At 39.1% G+C, this 27,092-nt stretch overlaps 1 protein-coding gene across 2 annotated transcripts; it reads right to left on the bottom strand.

Moving 5' to 3' along the window:
• Nucleotides 1-6,991: 6,991 nt before the first annotated feature.
• Nucleotides 6,992-11,408, bottom strand: LOC139953761 (galanin receptor 2b-like). Of its 2 annotated transcripts, none has more exons than XM_071953320.1 (2): nucleotides 11,163-11,408; nucleotides 6,992-10,635 (listed from the first exon to the last, which is right to left on the bottom strand). In XM_071953320.1, the coding sequence occupies exon 2, from the start codon at nucleotides 10,405-10,407 to the stop codon at nucleotides 9,346-9,348; it is 1,062 nt and encodes a 353-aa protein (XP_071809421.1). In that variant the 5' UTR covers nucleotides 10,408-10,635; nucleotides 11,163-11,408; the 3' UTR covers nucleotides 6,992-9,345. The 2 variants fall into 2 exon arrangements, with proteins under 2 accessions (XP_071809421.1, XP_071809420.1); XM_071953319.1 differs by having other exon boundaries at nucleotides 11,074-11,408.
• Nucleotides 11,409-27,092: the final 15,684 nt, after the last annotated feature.

Consider the following 27,092-nt stretch of genomic DNA (forward strand, 5'->3'; position numbering starts at 1 on the left):
AGATTTCCCGTTATGGTTGTTATTTGTTGGCCCTAGATTTTGTAACTGTGTTATTGAAGCATATATTTAGCATATCGGATTGCAAGATGTGTTCAAGTGTGAGTTTGTATGTTTTACCAATGGCTTACTTCACTGCAAAAGTATTTTTAAAGGCAGTGGACACTACTGGTAATTGTCAAAGACTAGCCTTCATGGTTGGCGTATCTCAACAATATGCATGAAATAACAAACCTGTGAAAATTTGAGCTTAATCGGTCATCGAACTTGCGAGATAATAATGAAAGAAAAAAACGGTGTGTGCGTTTAGATGGTTGATTTCGAGACCTCAAGTTTTAAATCTGAGGTCTCGAAATCAAATTCCTGGAAAATTACTTCTTTCTTGAAAACTATGACACTGCAGAGGGAGCCGTTTCTCACAATGTTCTATACCATAAACCTCGCCCCATTACTCGTTACCAAGTAAGGTTTTATGCTAACATTTATCTTGAATAATTACCAATAGTGTCCACTGCCTTTAAAAGCACGGGACATTATTTTGTATTACTCAAAATAAGTATTGGCATAAAAACTTACTTGATAACGAGCAATGTGGAGCATTGATAGTATACAACATTGTGAGAAACCGCTCCCTCTGAAGTATCATAGTTTTTGAGAAAGGGTAATTTCTCACTTAATATTAAAAGACTCGGGCCTGAGGTCTTTCTATTGGGCATCTGAATTTCTGAAAGCACACAAGTTTTGTGCAACAAGGGTGTTTTTCTTTCAATTATACCTGGAGACTTCTATGAACAATTTTGGGTCCAAATTTCCACAGTTTAATTGTTTGCATTTGTGTGGATGCACCCAACAAAGTGAGAATAATTGTCTTCAACAATTTACATGTACCAAAGGTGTCCAGTGCCTTCAAGAAACCGCCAATGTTTAAAATGAACGCACTGTTGCATAATCACAATAGCTGATGGAAGTTTTGGTAGCTCCATGGTGCAACGCACCATCGACTGTTATAAACGCCGAGGTTGAAGGTGCCGAGTTTGCAAGGTGCCGAAGTGGTTGGTACCCATTTGGTCACTTACATGTGTGTAGAAATCTTGAGAACATTGGCTGCGTCTCCTAATTCTAGATCTGAACTGAAGTATTAGTCGGCAAAGCATCCAAAATGGAATTATCACACCAACTTTTTATGGAGAAAACAATGAGGATATAACAATTGTAGGACTGCTGGGAGGCAACCCCTTTAATGTGAAGACCCAAGCAGTCAGTCAGGGACTGAAAAATCCAACCCACATGCAAGGTCCCGGTCCGGGTGTCGAACCGGGGTCCACAGGATGAACGGCCGGGACAAAAACCACTAAGCCAACCTGACTGCCAAGTTTGTTATGCCAGGCGCTCTCTTTTCTTGCTATATGGTGTCTTGCTGTATGGTGTATTTCGAAGTATAGCTGCAATCGTGGACGGAAGTGAACAGGTTCACCGAACAACAAGCCCCATTATAATAATGTAAGTGTTCAACCATAAATAAAACATGGAATTTTAGGCATTGCATGCATGGTGAGGTGATGAGGTCTCGAATTCAATTCAAATATTTTAGTGAAAAATTACTTCTTTCTCACAAACTACGTTACTACAGAGGGATCCGGAGCCGTTTCTTACAATGTTTCATACTATCAACAGCTCCCCACTGCTCGCTACTCATTAAGTTTTTGTTAAGCTAACAAATATTTTGAGTAATTACCATTAGTGCCCAGTGCCTTTAAATTGTCTATAATAACATTGTCACCAAAACCAAAGTGCACTCCTAAATTTTAGAAAGGCAAAACATATCACAATAATTATAATTTTGAATGTCTGTCACAATGTTTTCGTCCTCATCCACTTGAGTTTGTATTGTGTTGGGAAATTTTGACAAATACCTATAAGGATATGACGTAGCCTAGAAGTGAATTTGAAGTGTTTTACTTTGAAGGCAGTGGACACTATTGGTAATCACTCAAAGTAATTATTAGCATAACATCTTACTTGGTGACCAGTAATGGGGAGAGGTTGATGGTATAAAACATTGTGAGAAACGGCTCCCTCTGAAGTGACATATTTTTCTAGAAAGAAGTAATTTTCCACGAATTTGATTTCGAGACCTCGAGATTTAGAATTAATTTGAGGTCTCGAAATCAACCATCTAAACGCACACAACTTCGTGTGACAAGGGTGTTTTTTTTCTTTCATTATTATCTCGCAACTTCGACGACCAATTGAGCTCAAATTTTCACAGGTTTGTTATTTTATGCATATAAGTATTGAGATACAGCAAGTGAGAAGACTGGTCTTTGACAATTACCAAACGTGTCCAGTGTCTTTAATCCTGTTTTTCTTTTAAAGAATTGCAAACAATTAGTGGTCCATTAGTTGTTAAACGGTGAGTGAAGAATCCTTTTCTGTTCGGCCTTGTGGCTTGCTAAAGAGGCTGAAAATTGCGCCTTTGTTTGACGTCTTTGAGGGGGAGCAAATAGAGACTTTGTTTAATCGAAAAACAACAAGAAGTGCTTTTTATAGATTGAGAAAAGAATAGCTTTGTATTTACCAACCTAATCATAATTATGTATTAAAGATGCGAAATGTATATTAGTTTTTTATGTTCAGGAGTTTTGGCATTAAAGCGTTTTGATACATTTTGTAGACCAAGTTTGTTTTGCCATGACACGACTCCCACTGTTAATGAAGAAGTTTGTTTGTAATAGATTTAAAATAGTTATAGGCCTACAGCCTTCAGATTCGGGGGGTCGCGAAATATTGTATCACGTCCAACAGCCATCATGTACAACAATATGTGTTTTGTGCATTGTCCGTGGGATATTCAAAAGTGTTTGATGTCGTTTGAACTTTCCTTTTCTTTACATATTTTTTTTTGTCCCCAAACGACATTGCAAGGATTTGGTAAAAAAAGAGCAGGCCAATTTCATTATGACGTAATCTGACGGAAAGAGCCAATCACATCAGCGACAGGGGAAAAAATTATTGCAATGTCGTTTGGGGAAAAAACAAAAATCGCGACCGGGGTCCCAGGGATTTCTGTCCTCCAAAAATTCTGTCCCCCCGTATGGGAAATTCACATGGGCTAGAGAGAGGTGGTTCAAGAGAGGGCGCTACCAGAAGAAGTTTGTACACAGTTTGCCATATTGGGGGGGGGGGGGGTGTCGGGTGCCGGTGGTCGCATGCAATTGTGTCCTCTATGTAATACTATCCGGAGGACACTATTGCATATGCAATAATGTCCGCCGGACGGTTTTGCATATGCAATCGTGTCCGCCCGGACACATTTGCATATGCAGTTGTGTCCGCCCCCGTGCAAAACCGTCCTTGCAGTAAATTAAACGCCCTTGGTCGCCGACGGAACACTCGCCATCTTTTTACGAGCTACTAAGTGCATGTCATTAATGACATGGGAAATGTTCGGCCGTTGGGTATTCACTGCAATCATAAAATACCTGAACATTCATGGTGCATGCAGTCAGGTATCATGTACATGTCCACCGGACAGTTTTTGCATAGCCCGGACACGATTGCATATGCAAAAGTGTCCGGAGCGGACAGTATTGCATGGCGGACACAATTGCATCTTACAACAGCACCGTTTCATCCTTCGGGTTCTCGGGTTGTATGACCGGAACACATCTTCACTGCGTATGCCGCGGGCTCCCGGTCGTTTAGATCTTCCGCAATCCTGCCTTATGAACTCCGCTGTGAAGAAATTATCCAAATGTAGCATGCAATTATCTGATAATTTAAAACTCTGAGGGATATTAATATTACGGAGCTATCTTTTGTCCAACAATATGATGAAGCTTGATAAACAATTTGAAAGACAATGGTGTTGAATACGAAGCAACCGATCATGGTTTTTTTTTAGTTTGCAGAACTGAATATATAATTATTTACTTTATGTGTGTATCTATACTTGACAGTATGTTCTTCAGAGAACTGTCTTGCTTTATGTTCTACTACCGCACAGCAGATTTTCGGACTTCGGGAGAATTCTCAGTTCTGAAAAGAACTGTCCTGTTTTCAAACCACTACCCATGGGTGGAACTGCTACTTTCGCTTAGTGGATCGAGGGTACACGGAGTGAGTTCTTATTGGTATAGACGTTTCGACTAGCTTGCTATAGTCAACGTCCCATACAAGTTTGCAGAAATGTTTAATTTGATCACAATTTAGGTTAACACAATCGATGTTTTGTTAAAATGGCTGTCCATGCTAACCAGTGCGGTCTGTTTTTCAACAATGCAAAGTCTATAAAAATCTAGCAAGAGATAATACAGCGCAAGTTTAAAGACCCTGGACACTATTGGTAAATGTCAAAGACCAGTCTTCTCACGTGGTGTATCTCGACATTTATGCATAAAATAACAAACCTGTGAAAGTTTGAGCTCAATTGGTCGTCGAAGTTGCGAGATAACTAAGAATAAAAACAATATTACCGAAAGTACCTGCCTTTAAATCACAATCATAAAGGCCTATCCACATCAATGTAATTTTCCAAATCCAGTATCTGCACTATAAGTGTATTAAAAGCGGTTGCCGATTTAGGGATGGGCGTAGCTGTCGTTTTTATAAAAGTAGGCTGAAGTAATGTATATTTGGTTTGCGGTAACACCATGTGTGTATCTACTTGCCAGGTAGAGTTGTTCTTAGGGAACTGTCTTGCTTTATTCTACTGCCGTGGAGTAGATAATCGGAGGTTCGGGAGACCTCTCAGTTCTGAAAAGAACTGTCCTGCTTTTTAACTATTACCTGGGCGGATGGTGTAGAAATTAGACTGGACTACTGCTTTAGCTTATAGGATCGTAATTAACTGTACTGCCGCGGAGTCAGTTCTGAAATTGGTCTCAACGTTTCGACTAGCTTGCCCTAGTCATCGTCAGGAAGGCTGAAGCACTTTGGGAATAAACAAACTAGTCTGGTACGTAGCCTCCAACCTTCACCTTAACCACTAAATGTTAACCACTGTAGAGGCTGGGACAACATCAGATATATATATTATCACAGAGAGTTCGGTATTTTTGAAATGCTTACACAATCGGAAAGAACAGCATTGTCAAGTTACATTAAATTCTGAACTGCGACGATGTGTGCGAAATAGTGTCGCCGTTAAACGCGTCGTTTCCCCCAGGGCGAACGGATCCCGTGTTTTGATTTTTTTTTTTTTATAATCAACGTGGCTGGGATGTTTTGGAAACCACAATAATATTATTGGTGCGGCAAATGAAAAGCTGATGCAATTTCATAAGATAAACATTTAAATTTGGGGATAAATTTACAATCAGGTAAAAAATTGTTTTTCCGGTGGAGTGGGATAGGATTAACGCAATATGCAGTGGTTGTCCTTTTAGAGATGGGACCCCTGTCTGGTTGTGTAGTTAAAGAGAGTGGACACTATTGGTAATTGTCAAAGACTAGTCTTCACAGTTGGTGTACCTAAACATTTGCATAAAATAACAAACCTGTGAAAACTGGAGCTCAATATTGGTCGTCGAAGTCGCAAAATAATAATGAAAGAAATAACACAAATTGTCACGCAAAATTGTGTGCTTTCAGATGCTTGATTTCGTGACCTTAAACTCTAACTCTGAGTTGTTTTTTTCCACTGAAAAAAATAACACATTACAGCTCTTCTACAAAATTCGATAACAAAAATCTTTATATAAATAATAGAAATTATTGCAATGTGCACTTTCCTGTGAATAAAACAAAGCAAACAAACATAGCACAAAATCAACTTTCAAAGGTGCCGGTTGTCACAAGTATGGAATTAAAAAAAACAGTTTAAGTGGTTGGGTACGCAAGCATGAACAAGTTTGTTTACATTTTGCTGATGCAGTGGAGTGATTGCGACTTCTCGACGTTTTATTTTTCCCTGTTTTTAGGAAGTCCATTCCAAAGTCCGGCCTCGGTGATTCTAAAATGAACCTATCCGAATGACAGTGAAAGTACACCATCTGCTTTTAGGTAACAGAACTGGGTCAAGTTTCACATGGGAGCTGCTTGAACGAGAATGCTGAAAAAAAGGATTGATGCTAAGAGAAGACTAAGCAAGATTTTAGTTGAAAAGGGTACGTATGACTCAATATTTTCAATAAGTTTTTGTTCTTGTAAGCATATATTTGATGTTGCTTTGCTAACTTTGTGAGCTTGACGCGAGTCGATTTGATGCACTGTTAACCCTCAGAGAGCAGCCGAGGGGCGGGTGGGCGGTAGAACCAGCTTTGTTCTTATTAAAATAACTACACACAATATGTGGATTAATTATGATGATTTTTCGTAACTACCCTTTAAGACACTGGACACTATTGGTGATTGTCAAAGACCAGTCTTGGTGTATCTCAACGTTATGCATAAAATAACGAACCTGCGAAAATTTGAGCTCAATCAGTCATCGAAGTTGCGAGATAATAATGAAAGGAAAAACACCCTTGTCACACGGAGCTGTGTGCTTTCAGATGCTTGATTTCGCGACCTCAAAATCTAAATCTGAGGTCTCGAAATCAAATTCGAGGAAATTACTTCTTTCTCGAAAAATACACTGCTTCAGATGGAGCCGTTTCTCACAATGTTTTAAAGTCACCTGGAAATAGAATTTTTTTTCTTTCAAACATAAGAGTATATGCTTACAAACAATAAAACAATTTTTTTAGTAATTGTTTGTCACGATTTATATGTTTAAAAAATATATAAAGTTGTTTGGGGGCTGACTCCGCCTACCCCTTTTGTGACGTCAATCGAGGCAGACTTTGCCTGCAATGCGTATAGTGAACACACGTGCAAAGTACATGCACGTCCAAGTCGTGAGTTGGTACATTTTTTTTTTTGGGGGGGGGGGGGGGAAACGTACAAACTCACGACTTGGTCCGTACATGTACTTTGCAATTGTGTTTACTCTACTCATTACAGGCAAAGTCTGCCTCGATTGACGTCACGAACAGCGCCCTCTCGGGTCGGGGTCTGCTCTTAAATTTGTAAATAACATAAGAACTGATTTTTTAAAACCTTAGTTAACTGTTTGTTCACATTCCACTCATCAAACACATATATTAGTGACAAAAGCTTTATTTAAAAAAATACCACTTCCAGGTGACTTTAATATCTCTCCATTACTCGTTACCAAATAAGTTTACAAGCTAAAAAGTGTTTTGAGTAATTACCAATAGTATTCCTTCAAAGGGTCTGCATACGTTTGTGTCCAAAAGCAATAGTCAATCATACACATATTAATATCAGACAAGATATGATACATTTTTTTTTGCTTTCATACAGCAACTTTAATATGCCCAATAATATCATTAGAAACGAGCATTATTTTGGGGATATGCAATTATAAAACAAGAACTCCGTCACTCTTGTACCAACATTAATTTTAAGTTCTATGGTCATAAACTAACAACTCTCACTTCGGTAAATATTTACATGTACTTAAATTAGATCCTTCAGTTTGCTTTGGTATTGTTAGGCAATTTTCAGCGTTTATATACGACAGGCATGTATGAGTCTGTCAGTGTGTCTTGTCACAAAGATGTTGTACATAAACCACACAAAAAGATTGTTCACTTGGTGTATCACAACATATACATAAAATAACAAATCCGTGGAATTTGGGGCTCAAATGGTCTTCGAAGTTGCTAGATTAGAACAGTAAAAGAAAAAAACACTCTAGTTTTACTAATCCAAGGGCAATTTTGGGGCGAATTCATCGCGAATATATCAAATATTCATATAATTCGCAAGAATATTCGCCACAGTGTGAGAGAGCAGCATTACTGGATAACGCTAAATGACTAAAATAATCTTAGAAAAAACTGCATGTCAAGAAGTTAATAAGATGTATACATAAACAACTTAAAATTGTTGGGAAACTCGCATCTATAGATACAATTTATACCTTACAGCTGGTATGCCATAATAGTTAATTAATGTGGTAGTGGATGCGTTGACCAAATTGAAATCGACTTTATAAATACCCTGGAGGAAACAAAGCTGCAAATAAATAAATAGTTTCGAAGGTCACGCGAACTATGGTAAAAATTGTTAAATGCTTATAATTTTATAGATTTGTGCATAAATTAGCCTCTTAACGCATGCGTTGAGGGGTTTTAAATAACTTGTTTCTCCGTTGCTATGTTGTCTCACATACGCTGAACAAATATTAAGGTATCGATTTAAAATGTTGATCCACATAAATATAGAAATTAATATTTAATTTAGTTTTGTTGACCTTTTTAACTAAATTGGTTCTCGTAGATGAATATTTAAGGGGTGTGCAAACCGACTGCAGTGTCGGTCCCTGTGTCTAAGGGGCCGCTGCCGGCCCTTAAGGGTTGTTGCGAACTCACGCCACTGTTCTTGGCGTCGATGTCAGGGATCGATTTCACAAAGTAATAAAAACCCTGGGTGAAGAAATACCATAAACAGATATAATAATGACGGTCAAGTTAAAGGCAGTGGACACTATTGGTAATTACTCAAAATAATTGTTAGCATAAAACCTTTCTTGGCGACGAGTAATGGGGAGAGGTTGATGGTATATAACATTGTGAGAAACAGCTCCCTCTGAAGTGCCATAGTTTTCGAGAAAGAAGTAATTTTCCACGAATTTGATTTCGAGACCTCAAGTTCTAAACTTGAGGTCTCGAAATCAACCATCTAAACACACACAACTTCGTGTGACAAGGGTGTTTTTTCTTTCATTATTATCTCGCAAGTTCGACGACCGATTGAGCTCAAATTTTCACAGGTTTGTTATTTTATGCATATGTTGAGATACACCAAGTGTAAAGGCTAGTCTTTGACAATTACCAATAGTGTCCACTGCCTTTAAAGGATTAATTATTACAGAATTGGTAAGAAGCATACCACGTTAAGATCACAGGTTTACATAAAACTAACACGATCTAATGATGATATTAGTAGAAAACATCCCTTGAAATATTTCTGTCCGAACGGTCATATTTTTGATGAGGAGCGTTTTATAAAAAAAAAAATGTAATCGATGTCACAAAAATGTCTCTGATCGATCTCAAACTTGTCAGTGTATTTATGTAATGGATGGTGGATTGCATAAAGTGCTTACACTGGGAGCAACTGCTTTGTTAGCAAAAAACAATTCTGTAAAGGTTGTCAGATAAATTGCTCTGGAAAATCACAAAACACACAAGAAGGGAAACACTATTACTACCAAAAGGTTCAATTAATTTCGTTGTCTGTGAAAGTTAGGCATCAAAATAATGAGTTTTAATAAGTTTGGAAGGAGGTCAGGTTTCGTTTGACCCCTAGATCAGCTAACGTATCAAAGGTCAAAGTTCAGGGTAGTGATGACACAGCCGGTGGATCCACTGTTGCCAATGAGTTCTCAACATCAACTCTGGTGCCACGGCAACATCTACAAAACATCGCTTTGGCGTGTTTCTTGAAATGGTCATATTTGAAGGCGTAGATGAAGGGGTTCACACACATGTTACATAGGACCAGTAGCGTGACGATCTGGTGTGTGGTGCTAGAGAAGTCATAGTCCCGTCCAAGGTTGAAGAGCAAAAAGGTAAATTCGGTCGGTGTCCAGCAAATTACGTAAGACATGAAGACGAGGCAAAGGGTGGTAGTGACATTCTTCTTTGCCTTCTGAAAGGTGTTCGTAGTTTTACCGTTCATCTTACCACGCCCGCTTAGCGCGATGATGATTTTGACGTAGGAGAACGTCATCACGGACAGAGGGAGTAAGAACTCACACAGGAAGAGCACAACACCCATAGTTCGCTGTAGGATAACACTCGGCCAGCTTGGGTAGCACGTCCCCAGAGCGTAGAACTGTATGGCCGGCCAGTATGACTGATAAGTCAGGCCTATCAACCACACCAGCGCCATGCCGAGCTTAGCCAATCGTTTTGTGAAGAAATTCCTGTGTTTTACCGGGTGGCATATCGCCAGGTATCGCTCCAGCGAGACGAACACCAAGTTCACAGTCGACGCGATGAATAAAACCCACATTAAATATTCGGACAGCCAAAAGCGGCAGACGAATTCATCCCAAGCATTTACTTCGTCGGACAAGACGACCGGCCCGAAGCGAATCAGCAGAAAAACGATCGAATCGAAGAAATCAATCATGGATTGATTTAAAATCAGTAGATTCGTAATAGAGCTGAATGATTTGCGTTTACTGATGAACACAAAACACACGAGTCCATTTCCGAGGATTCCCGAAGAGCCGATGAGTGCGTACAGAACACGTAACGCTATATCCCATCCAGTTAAAGTCGTGACGTCACCGTCTGGTGTATCGGTACTGTTATCGCACATACCACTACTGTCGTTAACACATGTAAACACTTCCATTGTAATAGTCACGACTTCTGTTGTACTCGCCATGTTTACTTAGCAGCTGTGTATGTAGACTGTCATTAAGGAGGTATATTGTTGACTACTCCTCCAAGGTGATCTTTTGTCAAATGAATTCGACTTGGGCTTAGCAATTCACGATGGCGCCTTTGAAGCCTAAACTTCTGTTCCCTGTATGAATCAATACATGCAGTAGCTTTAAGTTGTGTACCGCAGACACCAGCACAGCTTTACATCATGGCGATATCCATGCAATTCCTGAGTTTGGAAAAAAAAAGTCAAACCAACTAAATATAAAATCACGAGTAACAAAACACTTTCTCCTTCGACAAGAGCTTGAACTTTTACGCAGTCCTTTTGTATCGTATACGTGCGAGTAATAGGCCTACTCGATATATTTTAATTTCGTAATTCTTCAACCATAGTTCTCAATTAGGATCTGTATGCTGTCAGTCGCTCCAATACACTGACTTTATTGATATTCACATGATGTTTATATCGACAGTAAGGTGTATGATGTAGTCATACAGTCGACAAATGAATGGTGGTCATCGGTCACGAGATTCGACGTTTTCGATATCTCAATTGTAGAAAAAATTCTCCCAGTTCCTAGTTCCTTGTTCGCATGATGTTTATATCGACAGATGATAATGGTGTTATTATGAGATCTTTTAAAATTCTCAAAAGACTTCTTACCAGTTCCTAGTTCCTTGTTCGCATGATGTTTATACCGACAGACGATAATGGCGGCTATTATGAGATCTAAATCCTAATAATCTTCTTACCAGTTCCTAGTTCCTTGTTCGCATGATGTTGATACAGACAGGATGGTCGTATTGTCGTAGAATAGAGCGATCCGGTTGGAATTGTGTAGGAGTTGTCGCGATCCAAGCACTATTGATTGAACAGTTCAATTCTGAAAAACTCAACTTAGCAGAAAATTGTTAAAAGCTTCCGTGAGGTAAACTCCTTTTGCTTCCTACACACTTCATCATCATAGCAATGTGTCATTCAGGAGTCCTACGCCAACAACTAGCTCTCACCGGTAGCTCAGCGGCGTATACCTACTCCAATTGCGTTCTCCACAAACTCCTCAGCCACCTCGCTGTGCTCTGCAACAGGGATAAACATAAAACGTAATCACTTGAAAAAATCAACGACCGTTTACGTGGCGCGGTGCAAATTGAAGAAGAGGGCGCGTGAAGGCTTTATTGACTTTCGTTTAACATGATCAAAGAAATGCTGAGTAAATATTTATCTGCAAATTGAAGTGAAGTTTGATTACGTAACAGCCGTGCGCTGTTGGTAATTGGTTAAACATCACTGTAGTGATGTGTTTGTTTAGATGATTTTACGTCAAGGAAATTCGGCAAACTCCCACAAGAGGTGTATATAAACACCAAGCTGGCATAGCCAATCTCCCTCTCACAAACGCTGTTTAGAAATTGTGATTCAATAACTACCAATATTTATAATAAAGTCATTGTGAAATCTGCGGTTAGCTGGGGATTCGAACCCACAACCATGTGATTGCAAGTCCTGCAGTCTAACCACTTGGCCCCGGTGTTTAAAGACAGTGGACACTATTGGTAATTGTCAAAGACCAGTCTTCTACTTGGTGTATCTAAACATAATATGCATAAAATAACAAACCTATGGAAATTTGAGCTCAATTGGTCGTCGAAGTTGCGAGATATGAATGAAAGAAAAAACACCCTTGTCAAACGAAGTTGTGTGCTTTCTGATGCTTGATTTCGAGACCTCAAATTCTAAACTTGAGGTCTCGAAATCAAATTGGTGGAAAATTAATGCCTTCTCGAAAACTACGTCACTTCAGAGGGAGCCGTTTCTCACAATGTTTTATACTACCAACCTCTCCCCATTACTCTTTACCAAGTGGGGTTTTATGCTGATAATTATTTTGAGTAGTTACCAATAGTGTCCACTGCCTTTAAAGTCACTGGCACTATTGGTAATTACTCAAGATGGCATAAAAACTAACTTGGTAACGAGCAATGGAGAGCTGTTTATAGAGAATTGGCTCCTCTGAAGTAAATGTACTCTCTAGATATAAAAGAGTGAAAAACACCACTCTTTACATTTCGAGTTGTCCCTCCTATATGGCTCTTTAAAGCCATTGGACCCTTTCGGTACAGAACAAAAAAAGTTCACAGATTTACAAATAATTTACAGGGTTTACAGAAGGTAATGGTGAAAGACTTCTCTTGAAATATTAGTCCATGAAATGCTTTTCTTTTTGAGAAAACGGTAAAACAATATAAATTCTCGTTAGCGAAAATTACGGATTTGTTATAAACACATGTCATGACACGGCGAAACGCGCGAAAACAGGAGTGGGTTTTCTCGTTATTTTCTCCCGACTCCGATGACCGATTGAGCCTAAATTTCCACAGGATTGTTATTTTATATATAAGTTGTGATACACGAAGTGTGGGACTTGGACAATACTGTTTACCGAAAGTGTATAATGGCTTTAAAAAGAGTGGTGGTTATTTCACTCTTTTAAAAGGAATTCACTCCTGGGCAGAGTGAAAAATCACTCAAAAAGTTGCAAACTTCAATCTAAAATAATAATAATAAACAGTTCTTATATAGCGCATAATACAAAATAAACTCTCTAAGCGCTTCTGTGATTGAAGAGATGGGTTTTAAGTTGTGATTTAAATTGTTCTAGTGTGGCACAGTCTTTGAGATTGTTGGGGAGAGAGTTCCATAGTCTAGGTGAAGCATATTGGAAGGAACGTTGACCGTAGAACTTTGTGTGAACTGGAGCTGCTATGAGAAGACCTTTTGAACTGGAACGAAGTTTTCGCGGAGGGTGATAGTGTTGAATTTAATCCTGGAGATAGTCTGGTGCTGATCCTTTTTTGCATTTGTAGGTGAGTGTTAGGAGTTTGAAAACTATTCGTGATTTAACAGGTAGCCAGTGGAGATTTCGCAGGATCGGAGTGATGGGTTCAAGTGATCGGGTTCTAGTGGAAGACCACTCGAAAAAGAGTTGTCCCTCATAAATTATGGCTCTTCAAAGAGTGCCTTTTCACTCTTTTGCATTTAGAGAATAGTTTTTTAGTAAGAGCTTCATTCCCTTATTTGAAAGCACACATAATATGCAACAAGGGTATTTTTTCTTCTTCCATTATTCTCTTGCAAATTCGATGACCAATTGAGCCCATATTTTTACAGGTTTTAACGCACGCACCTGCCCGTGGCCGTGCGATCGCACTGCGACGACCCTGCCGATTTTAAACTTAAGACGTCGCGACCCTTTTATTACCTTATTTGAATATATACATTTATATTTTCTCCTTTTTGGCCACCTGACAAATATTGAACGATAGTGTTGTGCTACTTCCTTTAGCCGATGGGGTATAACGCACCATCTTGGTGGAAAGTCGATAATTGTGTCGATGATTTTTCACCATGATTGCGGGGTCCTGATGACATTTTTGTTTCTGTACACCAAAATTACCAGCAGTGCACTGTCGTATAAGGCCTTTCTATGTGGAAATTATTGGGTTACTGAATTGATTCAAAGATGGAAATCCTTAAAAAGAAACAGGATTTTTTTTTCGAGAATAAAAATTCTATACTCTAGAATAAAAAAAAAATGGTTCTGACGACTGAATAGACTTTTAGAAACATGAACAGCAGGCTGTGTTTGTATCAAGGGACATGATTGGCGGAATCTTTTCTAGTGACCATCCCCCCCCCCCTGTTTAGGGTGGGTGGGGGGGGGGGTAAATCACAACCAATTTCTTTTTTCCATAACCACATTGCTATAAATGAAATGATTCTAAGTTGCTGTACTTCCACCTGAGTAAGTTTTGGTGGTTTATTTTAAGAGTGACTACCAAAACGTATCTTCTCTCTCTTTAAGAAGGTCAAACATACAAGCCCGTAGAAACTGGGTTATACCTATGTATATGCAGAGTAGAGTCTAGTCTAATTTCAATGTGATATAAAACAAATGATATTGACTGTTTTTACTCTACTTTTGGTGATCCCCAGAGCGGTCTAATACAAAGGCTTCGAATCGGGAATTAAAACCACTCAAGAGAATACTCCGGAAGTCTTATATAGGTTTAACCATAGCACTCGAAACAGTCAATATTTCTATCAAAGCCAATGCAAGTCTTGCGCATTTTCAAACATTGCGTGAATATTGGGTTCCTATAATACTGTGTATTATTAGTGAAAGGAACACAATCGCGCGCTTTAGCATGGCACAATTTGAACATGGCGACATTTGCGCAGCCTGGTATAGTACGGCAGGTGGTGGACTTGTGCCTTTGATGATGGGAGTGAAATTGGAACACGGTCGGGCTATGGCCATTTGCAGATATGGCCATTTGCAGATTTGTCATTTCAAACGTCATGTGCAGAACATACAGCGTGTCGTGACCTATAAAGCGGTTAAGAGCTCTAAGAGTGTTTCTAATCAGCAGTGGGTTCGAGTCCCAGTCGTGACACTTATGCCCTTTAACAAGACACTTTAACCATAAGCTTCTCTTCGAGAGGTAAATGGGCACCTGCGAGGGCAGAGATGGTTCTTGTGATTGATAAGCTTATTAATGCGTTACATATTTGGCTTCGTCTTTCGGATGGTACGTAAAGCCTTTGGTCCCGTGCGTTGTGTAAACGCACTTAAAGAAGCCAGTGCACTTATCGAAGAGTGAAGGGGTTCGCCCGGTGTGGCGGTTTCAGTCTTCCGCCGTGTTCAGTTTTCCGGGTGACGTAGCCGGACAATTCAGCACGTTGTTCGAACGGTTTTAGCTTTCCGGCGTGTTCAGTTTTCCGGGTGACGTAGTACCGCCGCGAGTACCCTGGCGTCTACTGTAGTGCTCTCAGTGACCCCAAATTGTTGCTATTACGATTCTTTTCTGTTTAGTCACATTCTCTCTTGCCCTATCTTTACACGTATTCATGCGTACAACTGTAAGCAGGTTACACTGCTTGTGCAACTGGTTAAATACAGGATAGCTTGCTTGGTCTTCACACCAATTTCTCTCATATGATCCACACGTTCGCCGCTCGTTGTACTTGAGGACGCCGCCATGACAGCTACCGGAGAGTAATACGCGTACGGATGACTCAATACGGCACTAAAATTGACTACTTTCGCTTGCTGTGCGCAGGCATCGCATGACATCATGTTACCGTATTTGGTCATTTGGAAAACTGAACACGGCGGAAAGTTGAAACCGCTACACCGGTGTTCCTAGTTTGATTGTCTGCATATTGCGCCACAGCACCTTGTACACTATAACACTGCGCTAAAGGAGTAAAGGTCTCATAATTCGAACGTATTTAGTCCCACGCAGGGAAAATATGAACGTTGAATCGCCTTGAGCGCCACTGAGCGCCTTTCTAACTTGTTTTGCAAAGTCAAGTCTATATTGTGTCGTGGCAGCGCGATTTAGAGCATCGAACTCATGCTAAAGTCATCGGAGTTTGGGGTTCAAATCCCGGCCATGTGTTCTTTACCTTGCTATAAGTGCTGCTCTCCACCCACCAGGGGTATAAATGGGTACCTGCGATTGATATTGCGTATCGAAAAGCCACTAGCGCCAAACGACAGCTCATCAGGGCTGTATACTCCTCAGGGAGCTGAGAAAGATTAAAGGAATACCATAGGCCCAATGATCAGGGCACTTATGTAATAAAGCGCACTGAAAAGGGTGAAGTTGGAAATGAAATTTTCAAAACACAACAAAATCTTTGCCCTGATGGAATGAGTGATCTAAACCCCAAAACCAAACCACCTTTAAAACCTCTTATAGCAATAAGGCGACACACAACTGGGGCCAATTTCATAGAGCTGCTTAAGCAAAAAATTTGCTTAAGCACAAAAATAGCTCGCTTACTTTACACATGTTACTGGCCAAAATTTCATGCCATATACATTGCTTGTGACTGGTATTTAGCTGTTGTTTACTTAGCATAACAATTGAGTGTAGTCTTGGCTGGTATTCTGATTTTACTAAGCAAGGATTTTTTCGCTTAAGCAAAATTTCGTGCTTAAGCAGCTCTATGAAATTGGGCCCTGGTGTAAGGCAGTGGGCAATATTGGTAATTACTCAAAATAATTATCAGCCTAAAACCTCATTTGGTAACGAGTAATGGGGAGCCGTTGATAGTATAAAACATTGTGAGAAACGGCTCCCTCTGAAGTGACGTAGTTTTCGACAAAGAAGTAATTTTCCACGAACTTGATTACGAGACCTCACATTTAGAATTTGAGGAATCGAAATCAAGCATCTGAAAGCACACAACTTCGTGTGACAAGGGTGTTTTTTCTTTCAGATTTGGTTACTTTATGCATATGTTGAGATACACCAAGTGAGAAGACTGGTCTTTGACAATTACCAATAGTGTCCAGTGTCTTTAAGAAGCATTGTTAATCACACCAGCGTCATCACCAGGATTCGAACCCCAAGCTCTGATTTAAAAAAATATATCCACTCGGGCCCTTCTTTGCTCTTAACTGCTTGACCATAGTCAAACAATTTAAAATACCTTTCAGTAAATCACTCCAAATGAAACAAAAATATTGAAATTCGCTACCAGAAAACCATTTTACTTACCCGTCTGTTTGTTCCCAGCATTTGGATTAGAAGCTCAGATGTATAACCGCTTGCCGTAAATGTGCCAATCAGTTCGGTGTAACTATTATTAGACGGACAACTCGGTGGTGATAAATGAAGTACACATGCGCACTGCGTAGAGTGAACGTCTGTCGGCTCATTAGTATTCATTTATGCAATGATCTGTCTAAAAATGAAGCTTAAGGTGTCATTTGCGCCGCTTTGCATGCAGTGATTTATATGTAAACTAATGTAAAGACATGCAGCTGCTTAGGCTAAAACGTTTGTTGAAAGCCTTATGAATATTTATAAGTCAAGCCTTTATTTTACAATAACTCGTCCTGTGTGCGTGGAGGAAAGATGTACAACGGACATTTTCCCATGCAGAGCAAGGGTCTAGGCAATTATACGAAGTTATGTTTTTTTTAAGACATTTGAGTTACTTGTTCATGTTTAAATTTGTTGTGTTGTCATTAAGCCTTCGTGAAAGACTCTGCTAGGGTCGAAACGTCAGGCCATTAACTATTTTCTGCAAGACGATTGAATGCGAAAGTAATTCCTAGGTTACCATTGAAATGTTCAAACTCTGCATGGGAATGGGAACATGGGGGTTATTCTTGCAACCAAAATGTGATAGTAATGCCACATAATGGTTTCGTCAGGATACAAATTGCGTATTCCCTTTTGTTAAAATTTGAAAAGGGTACTGTGTGCCTGAAAGAAGGGTGTGGAGCTTAACGCCCATTCCTGGGCTGGATGGGTGAGGCAACCACTTTGGATCCATACTAAAGCTCATTCGAATTGCTTAATCGATATGAGATTAGAAGCTTATCCCTCTTGGGATTGGGGACGGATTAGTGGATTAGGGGCTGAACCAAAAGAGGTGTCAATTTCTCTGACATTTTTTTGCCGTGTGATACATTTGTTTTAATTCCTGTGTTTGTCTCACCTTGTGGTGTCCATTAAAAAGTGCAGAAGTCTTCTGTCTTCCTGCTTGTTTATCTTCTGTGGGCTATGTTTGGTTTGTGTTGGCTTGATTGTTTTGGCTTGGGTCGTTTGCTTGGTTGTGTGTTTGTTTACTTCACTTGTTTGCTTTACGCGTTGTTAGCTTGTGTATTTGGAGTGAGTTTGTTTGCTTGCTGTTTTCTTGTCACGTTGTTGTCTGCTTGCCTTAGTGGGGTTGTTGTTTTTGATAAATGTTATCAAAATCTTTTGTAATAACATGGTAAGCATTCTTTTTTTAATAATATTTAGTTTTTGTATGACCAGTGCTTGTGGAAGACACGTCATTCTTTTTAATGAAAGTTTGTAACTTGTACTGCCCATTCTCAGGCATGCTTGCAACAAGGGTGTATAATTATCTGCTTTTATTATTGCTTTGTGTACTGTATTATGTTAAATCTATATTAATTTTATTGTGTACCTCAGATGTGGGGCAACATATCCACGGATCACAGTCTGTATTAGCTTTTGATGCCCCTTGCCCATCTCGGGTTATATTGTCTTGTATTTTGTTTTGTACTGTTATGCCAAATAAAATAATAATAATAATAATAATAATAATAATAATAATATTATCTTTGATTAATTTCTTGCAACTTCGATTCGATGACAAATTGAGCCCAATTAAAGTGTTCACATGTTTGTTGTTTTCTGCCCATGTTCGGACACACCAAGTGAGAATACTTGTCTCTGACAACCATTACTATCCCCTGTCTTTAAATGTTTGTTTTTGTATAAATCATTTTATGTTTTATTCCTTATTGTGCAGAAGGTGTATACATCCCTTCTTCTTGAGAAGTTGCTTCTCCCCTCCGTAAATGGTATGGTGCCCGTCTTAATGAGACCCTTCCGGCTCATCTCTCATGCCTGATGATGGGGGGAAAATCAGCCAGGGGACCCGACGTGTAAGCCTTGGAATCGTTGCAGGGTGCACATAAGGTACGAATTAGATTTCTGTTAAAATAAAGCATTGTATATTATAACCGTAATGATAATGTAGTCATTGCATAGCGTATGTATATTCCATTATAATCGTATTCAAATGTGCCGATTATATTAGTTATAACAATATTAGTAAACATACAAGAAAATGCATTATACATATTTACCCATATATCGTCAATTGCACTATAAACCAACGTATCTTGCTCTATACAGCCAACAGCCAAGTGTATGGAAAATTAGTGGTTCTATAAGTTGAACTATTTTTTTCTTACAGTTTGCTAGGGCGAAACGTGGGGTCAATTAACTCTCATTTGCAATAAATGGCTCGTATACCAAACCAATTTGTAAACTCCCATAAAATTTCATTTCAAAAAGTGTACGCGCTTTTATGATTATTGCCAATGTAGCAGTTTCTTACAGTTTGCTAGGGTGAAACGTGGGGTCAATTAACTCTCATTTGCAATAAATGGCTCGTATACCAAACCAATTTGTAAACTCCCATAAAATTTCATTTCAAAAAGTGTACGCGCTTTTATGATTTTTGCCAATGTAGCAGTTTAGTCCACGTATGAAGAATAATCCGTATACTTGGAAAACACAATCGGAGAAACATTTCAAAGGACCATTATAAGTTCATGAGTAATGGGAGACTTTCAGGACGCTTGGTGGCAGCAGCAGACTTACAAGGTAAAATCCATTGTTCTCGGTAATGTGCGCAAGCTCAGAACTACGTAAACAATGGAAATTTACCTGGTAAGTCTGCTGCCACCTAGCGCCTAAAAGTCTCCCATTACCAAAGGTATAATTCCCTCCTTTTTACAATAAAGCTGTGAGGAGTGCCTTGAAATGTTACTATCAAAAGACCCTTTATGAAGTTTAGGTCAGGTGGCGATAAAATGGCACTGTGTAAAGCCCGGTTCATACTTCCTGCGAATGCGAATGCGCAGCGAATTTGACGTGAATTTGACGTCACCACCCTCCTTTCGCAGCGATTATCGCAAGGGAGTAGAGCAGAGTTCAACTGCTGCGAATTGCCCGTTGCGAATTTGTGACGTCAAGATTCGGGGGTTTGGCTTTTAGCTCTATGATATAGAATACCATTGTTGAAAATTGGCAACATTTTTTGAAAATAGGATACCTGTGTGGCCTTGAGACAGTGTGTGTATGAGTTAAGCTGGCCATGGATTCGTGTATTGAAGAGGATCAAGCTAAAAGTGCTTTTTTCTACGGATTCTATAATGCGCTTATCAATATTAATTCCAGGCAGGTTTTTGAAGAGTTTTTGTTGACCCATTTATATCGCACCCACGTAGCTAGGGTGTATTCTGCAGCCACTGAAAGAACGATCGGACAAACATCTTCTTATCAATACAATCTTGATTTGCTGAGATGTAGAACAAAGAGCCATTATAACAGCTCCATGTACTGGATCTCTTTGGAACTTCCTGCCTGGTGCATGTTTCCCTCCATCCTACAATCTAGACTGTTTTAAAGACACTGGACACTATTGGTAATTGTCAAAGACTAGTCTTCACCACAGTTGGTGTATCTCAACATTTGCACAATATAACAAACCTGTGAAAATTTGAGCTCAACCGGTCGTCAAAGTTGCAAGATATTAATGAAAATAAACAACACCCTTGTTGCACATGGTCACACGAAGTTGTGTGCTTTCAGATGCTTGATTTCGAGACCTCAAATTCTAAACCTGACGTCTCGAAATCAAATTCGTGGAAAATTACTTCTTTCTCGAAAACTACGTCACTTCAGAGGGAGCTGTTTCTCACAATGTTTTATACTATCAACCTCTCCCCATGACTCGTACTCAAGAAAGGTTTTATGAGAATAATTATTTTGAGTAATTACCAATAGTGTCCACTGCCTTTAAGAGGAACATCAATTTCTACCTTCGGCTCGACTAAGTTCTTTTCACATTAAATAGGTGTTCATCTTGTAGCCCCATACCGAGAGTATTTTTTAGCCTTGTTTTGGGCGAGCTTGCATTACTAAGAAAGCGATAAGTGTAACTGGGTTATTTTACGAACGTTAACACAACACACTGGACTTTCGGCTGTACGTCCCATCTGAAAGACAAAGCTGTATTCGTTGAGTGTCTTGACCGGGACTCGAACTCACACTCTGCCGATTAGAAACACCAGAGTATGAGTCATGTGTGCTAAACCACTCAGCCACAACACACCATGTTAAGACCGGGACTCGAACCCACACTCTGCTGATCAGAAACACCAGAGCTTGAGTCCAGTGTGCCAAACCACTCGGCCACAGTACACCATGTCAAGACCAGGACTCGAACCCACACTCTGCCGATTAGAAACACCAGAGCTTGTGTTCAGTGCGATTGACCACTCGCCCACGACGAGTAATACAAATTACTCCGATAGGATTTGAACCCATTATCTTTGCCATTCTAGAGCAGTGTCATACCAACTATAGACCACCGATACTGCCCGGTAGCTAGAGGCAGTTCGAATCCTATGTTTTAGCAGCGGGTACCGCAACGATTTAATAGTTGTTAATTTGCACCTGGGAAAAAGAACATTAGTTTTGTTCTTACCCCATAAAACACCGATGTGTTAGCTCTGTATACCCAGAACTTTCCTGGGTTCTTTTTCACATATTGCGGGAATTAAGTGACTGTGACGAATAAAACCATAATTGTAGAATGTGGAAACATGTTTGAAGGTAATAAAACTATTGGCTTGAAGATAATACAGTTATTCACACACGTCGACAAAACACAGATCGATAACAACGCAATTAGAGAAAGCTTTGCAACTACTGCCCTTGACGTGATACTGGCAAGTTTCGATCCATCAAAGGCGCATAGGCTTCTTAGATGGTTTATTATAAGGAAAAACATAAAACAATTTTTTGCGATGAATTCTTAATATTAAGAATCATTTGCCAAATAATAATACGAAAAAGCGCCGAAATCCGCCTAAAAAGACGTACAAAGCGCTTTTCAGATTAACAGAAGTAAAACAAGCAGGCAATAAACATAACCGAAATATATCAACCAACAGTAAAGGGAAAGTACACTATTTGTAATTGTCAAAGACCAGTGTTCTCACTTGGTGTATCTCAACACATGCATAAAATAACAAACCTGTGAAAATTTGAGCTCAAATGGTCATCGGAGTTGGGAGAAAATGATGAATGAAAAAGCACCCTGGTTGGACGAATTTGTGTGCTTTCAGATAGGAATAAAAGACTTCTAGCTAGAAGTCTTTTATTATTTTAGTGAGAAATTACCTCTCTTTCAAAATCTATGCTACTTCAGAGGGAGCCGTTTCTCACAATGTTTTAATACTATCAACAGCTCTCCATTAATCGTTACCAAAGTCAGTCTTTAAGTTAATATTTGTTTCGAGTAATTACCAAACGTATACTTTCCCTTTAAACTTAAACTGGAATTCCATGAACCCCTAAAAATCTACAAAATAAAACAAAAAAGAGTCCTAAAAAACAAGTTAACCTCACAGAAAAACACTTCTAGAATGTAGACAGGCAGACAGGTCGGTGGAGATTTTAAATTAAAGGCGTAATAAAATAACTAAATAAAATGAATGGACAAAAGTTAATTGGACTAAAGACCTGACTTATTCAGGTAAAAATATAAAAGTATTAGTACTAAAACAAATTTTAAAAAAATTATTTTTTTCTCGAAAACTCCGTTACTTCAGAGGGAGCCGTTTCTCACAATGTTGTATGCTATCAACAGCTCGCATTGCTTGTTACCAATTTTAAGTTGTTGCTAACAATTATTTCCAGAAATGACCAATAGCGTACAGTAGCTTTAAACATGTGTTTATGAAGGAGTTCGCCTTATGTTTCCCGTTTCCACTAAACCATGGCAACTGTGGTTTACACCTGTTCTCCCGTATGCTATTTTTTGTATGTGACTTCGACAAAATTGTCTATTGGTTTGAAAAGATACGATGACATTTTCCCAAAGCTCTCGCATGTGCTGAATATAAGAAAATCCATTTTTAATAGCTCGTTAATCATTCACGCGGCATCATCATCATCAATCAAATGAGCCTTCTCCCTTTAGTGATGCTCACTTAATTTTCTGAATAACAATTTCAATTAATTAATAAAAGCCGTACACACTGGAAACAAATGGCACTGAAAGATTCTTGATCAGCTGCTAATCAAACCAGGCTTGCCTGTGACGTAAATCAATTAGCAGATACTTAAAGGGTGGCACGAAGAGTAGCGATCACATGTAAATCGATTTTTTGAGTTGGATTCAATTAATACGCGTGTTGACAAAGCCGCACATGGGTTTACAAAATGTAAATTTACTCTGTCTTACTTTTTCCCTTTCTTTGTCCATCAGTTGCTCTCCGATTTGTTCCTTTAATTGGTTTTTAATTGTCTCCTCTTTGGTTACACAAGTTATTTTCCTGCAAGGTATTTTGAGCTGAATTATGGGAGCTACTTTTTTTCTGTTCTCCATTGTTGTTCAATTTAACACCATATTTTGTGCTCTTACCAACCCGTGACCATTTGTTTGCCAATCAAGATCACCCCTTTCCCTTATGTTAAAATTGTTGGAGCTGGAGTTGGGGCTAGAGTTAGGAATATAGGTGTGGTTGATATTGGATATTGGACATTCATGTTGTACAGCGAATATCGATGTTGCTTTTTAGATATTGGGCTATTGGACATTACCATAGGTTTGTACAGGCTACCTTGTACATCAATAATGGACATTGGACATTCAAATAGGTTTGCACAGTGAATGTCTACATGGTACATTATTATTGGACTTTGGACATTCACGTATGTTTGCACATTGACTGTCTACCTTGTACGTCGATACTGGATATTGGTCATTCACGAAGGCTTGCACAGTGCATGTCTACCGATATTGGATATTATATATTGGACATCCATATACAAAGTGTGTAGCCTTACCGCTAGCAACAGCAGCATGTAACACTCCAACAAACATAGAAAAAGTTCCTAACTGTTGCCCGGTTCAAACTACAAACAGGGAACCGACAAACGAATGGATGAATGTTTGACGACAACTTGACATTGTTGTCTTAAAAATACTCGACATGCAAGGGCAATCTCCGAAATCTCTCTGACAACATCAGGATGTAACATCCTTGAGAGGTCTCTGTTCTTACCTTGAAATAAATGTCATGACATTTTACACATTATTTGACATGATTTGTATCTATTAGTTGCTAATGCATGTAACAACTCAATTATGTTGGAGAGCTTACGTGAAGACACTTGAAGTAATTCCCATGTTTTTTAATGATCAATTAGGAACTATAGTAATGTCAAGGGTCTTAATAAAATGTTCAAACACATAATATAAATGTTTATAAATCACTTCGAGTTATATAAGTTTAATGACCTTCTATCAGTAATTGTTCAGCATTTCGCATGAAATGGAAACTTCCGTGTGTGAAGTTATTGGTACATGACTACATCATGAAGAAAATGGGGAACATTTTCCTACATTTTCCTACCTTTTATTGGATTCGGTAGATCGAGTACGGTAAACTGGAAACAAAGGGTCAGTTTACAAAGACACATTGTAGAACCAACTAGCCTGTGCAAATTTCATCAAATATTAATAACAGTAATAAATGGCAAGTCAATCTTACTCTTCTCTCTGGAACAACCTTCCCGTCCACATCCGCGCCTCCACTGGACACCTTGGATAATTGTCAAAGACCAATCTTCTCACTCGGTGTATCCACTTCAACATATGCACAACATAACAAACCTGTGAAAATTTGAACTCAATTGGTCGTTTAATATGCGAGAACATAATGGAAGGGAAAAACACCCTTGTCACACGAAGTTGTGTGCTTTCAGATGCTTGATTTCGGAACCTCAAAATTTGCCATTTCTCACAATGTTATTAACAAAGCAACAGCTCTCAGTTGCTTGTTACATTTTTTTCTGCTAATAACTATTTTGACATCTGTAAATATAATTAACAATATCGTCAGTGCCTTTAAAGGCAGTGTGCCCGAGCCCTTTAAATTTTGCTATTTTGGTCGTTAAATCCATCGGACACTATTGGTAATTGTCAAAGACCAGTCTTCTCACTTGGTGTATCTGAACATATGCATAAAATAACAAACCTGTGAAAATTTGAGCTCAATCGGTCATCAAAGTTGCGAGATAATAATGAAAGAAAAAACAACATTGTCACACGAAGTTGTATGCTTTCAGATGCTTGATTTCGAGACCTCAAATTCTAAACCTGAGGTCTCGAAATCAAATTCGTGGAAAATTACTTCTTTCTCGAAAACTACGTCACTTCAGAGGTAGCCGTTTCTCACAATGTTTTATACCACCAACCTCTTCCCATTACTCATTACCAAGTGAGGTTTTTTGCTGATAATTATTTTGAGTAACTACCAATAGTGTCCACTGCCTTTAAAACTAGTCTTCGACAAGCTGTTTTAGATTTGGCCATGTATTCGGTTGATGAACCCAAACCACAGATGTGGTCTAAATAATAATTATTGTCTCTCGAGCTCACAGCGCCCGACCGTGGCTGACTAAACCACTTATGTAAACCGTACCCTCCAGCTCGACGCCATCTTGGATAGTTTGTAGTTGCAGCCTTCACAGGTGACGGCCGCCACTTTACCATGCGCGCCTATATTAAAGGCACTGGACACTATTGGTTATTACTCAGAACAGTTGTTATCGTAAAAAACTTACTCGGTAATGAGCAATGGATAGTACAAAACATGGTGAGAAACGGTTCCCTCGTAACGTAGTTTTTGAGAAAGAAGTAATTTCTCACTACAATATTTGAAATGAATAAGAGACCTCAGCTGAGGTATCGAGTTCAAGGCATCTGAAATAATAATAATAATAGTAATTTGTTTTTAATATAGCGTCTTACATAAAAAAAATCTCACAACGTGTGCGAAAGGTTTTTTTTTCTTCCATTATATTCTCTCGCAAGTTCGACGACCAATTGAGTCCAAATTTTCACAGATTTGTTATTTTATGCATTTTCTAAGATACACCAAGTGAGAAGACTGCTCTTTGACAATTACCAAAGGTGTCCAGTGCCTTTAAATTCACTGGTATCCATTCATATTAAGGATAACTCCGTTATGTTGAGTTAACCGTGGGATGGCGACACAGATGAGTGGGGGAAGATTCGCCTATGGGTGTTTGTGACTAACTCGCAAGGAGAGTACCGGCTTAATTGATTGAATTCGACAAGGGGGTGATTGAACTTTAATGCGGAGTGGTTGGACTGGTTAAAGTGTATGCTGTGACGTAGGTGTGACACTTCCTGTTACCAGAATGCAAAATGGTATAAATCAGTGCAAATGTGATATTTTGTGGTTAACTTTGTCTTATGATTCCAGACGTGGAACTGCATTTTCAAAGGTATAAAAACATCTCAAAATATCAGTAACAACACAACAAATTTATGTAACAAAGGAAATTAAGTATGTGTGTACATAGCCACGTATTTAATGGAGCCCGAAATAAAAGTAGCTATAATACCACACGTACTGCGTAAATGTAGCCTGAACCTAAATGTAGCCCCACCTTGTACGTGCTTGTGATTAAACGTAGCCCATACACCAAGCCTCTATGTTGCCCCAACACTGTACATAGCCTGGGTCTAAGATATGTAGCCCTAAACATTGTATCTAGCCCGGGAATAAATTAAGCCCTAACGCTAGTCCTTAATGTATTCCAACATTATACCTCTGTGACTAAATGTAGCCCCAACATTGTACCCATAGCCTGGGGTTATATGTTGCGCTAACACCCGACCTTAATGAAGCCCCAAACACGTTCTTCATCTATAGCCTGTGACTAAATGTAGCCCCAACATTGTAGCCATAGCCTTATACCTCGCGCGGAACTAGTTTTGGCCTAAAACCAAACCTAAATGTAGCCCACTCTTGCTTGATGTTGTTTGTGCAGCCCTATACATGGTAACTTTAACTCACCTGTACCTCAATGTACCCCCAGCCATCTTCGTCTGGATGTTTTGGTTTTTATTTTTTTGCTTGGTTTGTGGTGCGTCGCCCCCCCCCCCCCCTTATTATTTCCCTCAACAAATCCCAAAGCATTAAATAATACTTATCGAATATTGGTTCTGAAAAAGGAGCTAAGATTGCCTAT

Source organism: Asterias amurensis, chromosome 22, assembly GCF_032118995.1.
Source record: "Asterias amurensis chromosome 22, ASM3211899v1".
Classification (NCBI taxonomy): domain Eukaryota; kingdom Metazoa; phylum Echinodermata; class Asteroidea; order Forcipulatida; family Asteriidae; genus Asterias; species Asterias amurensis.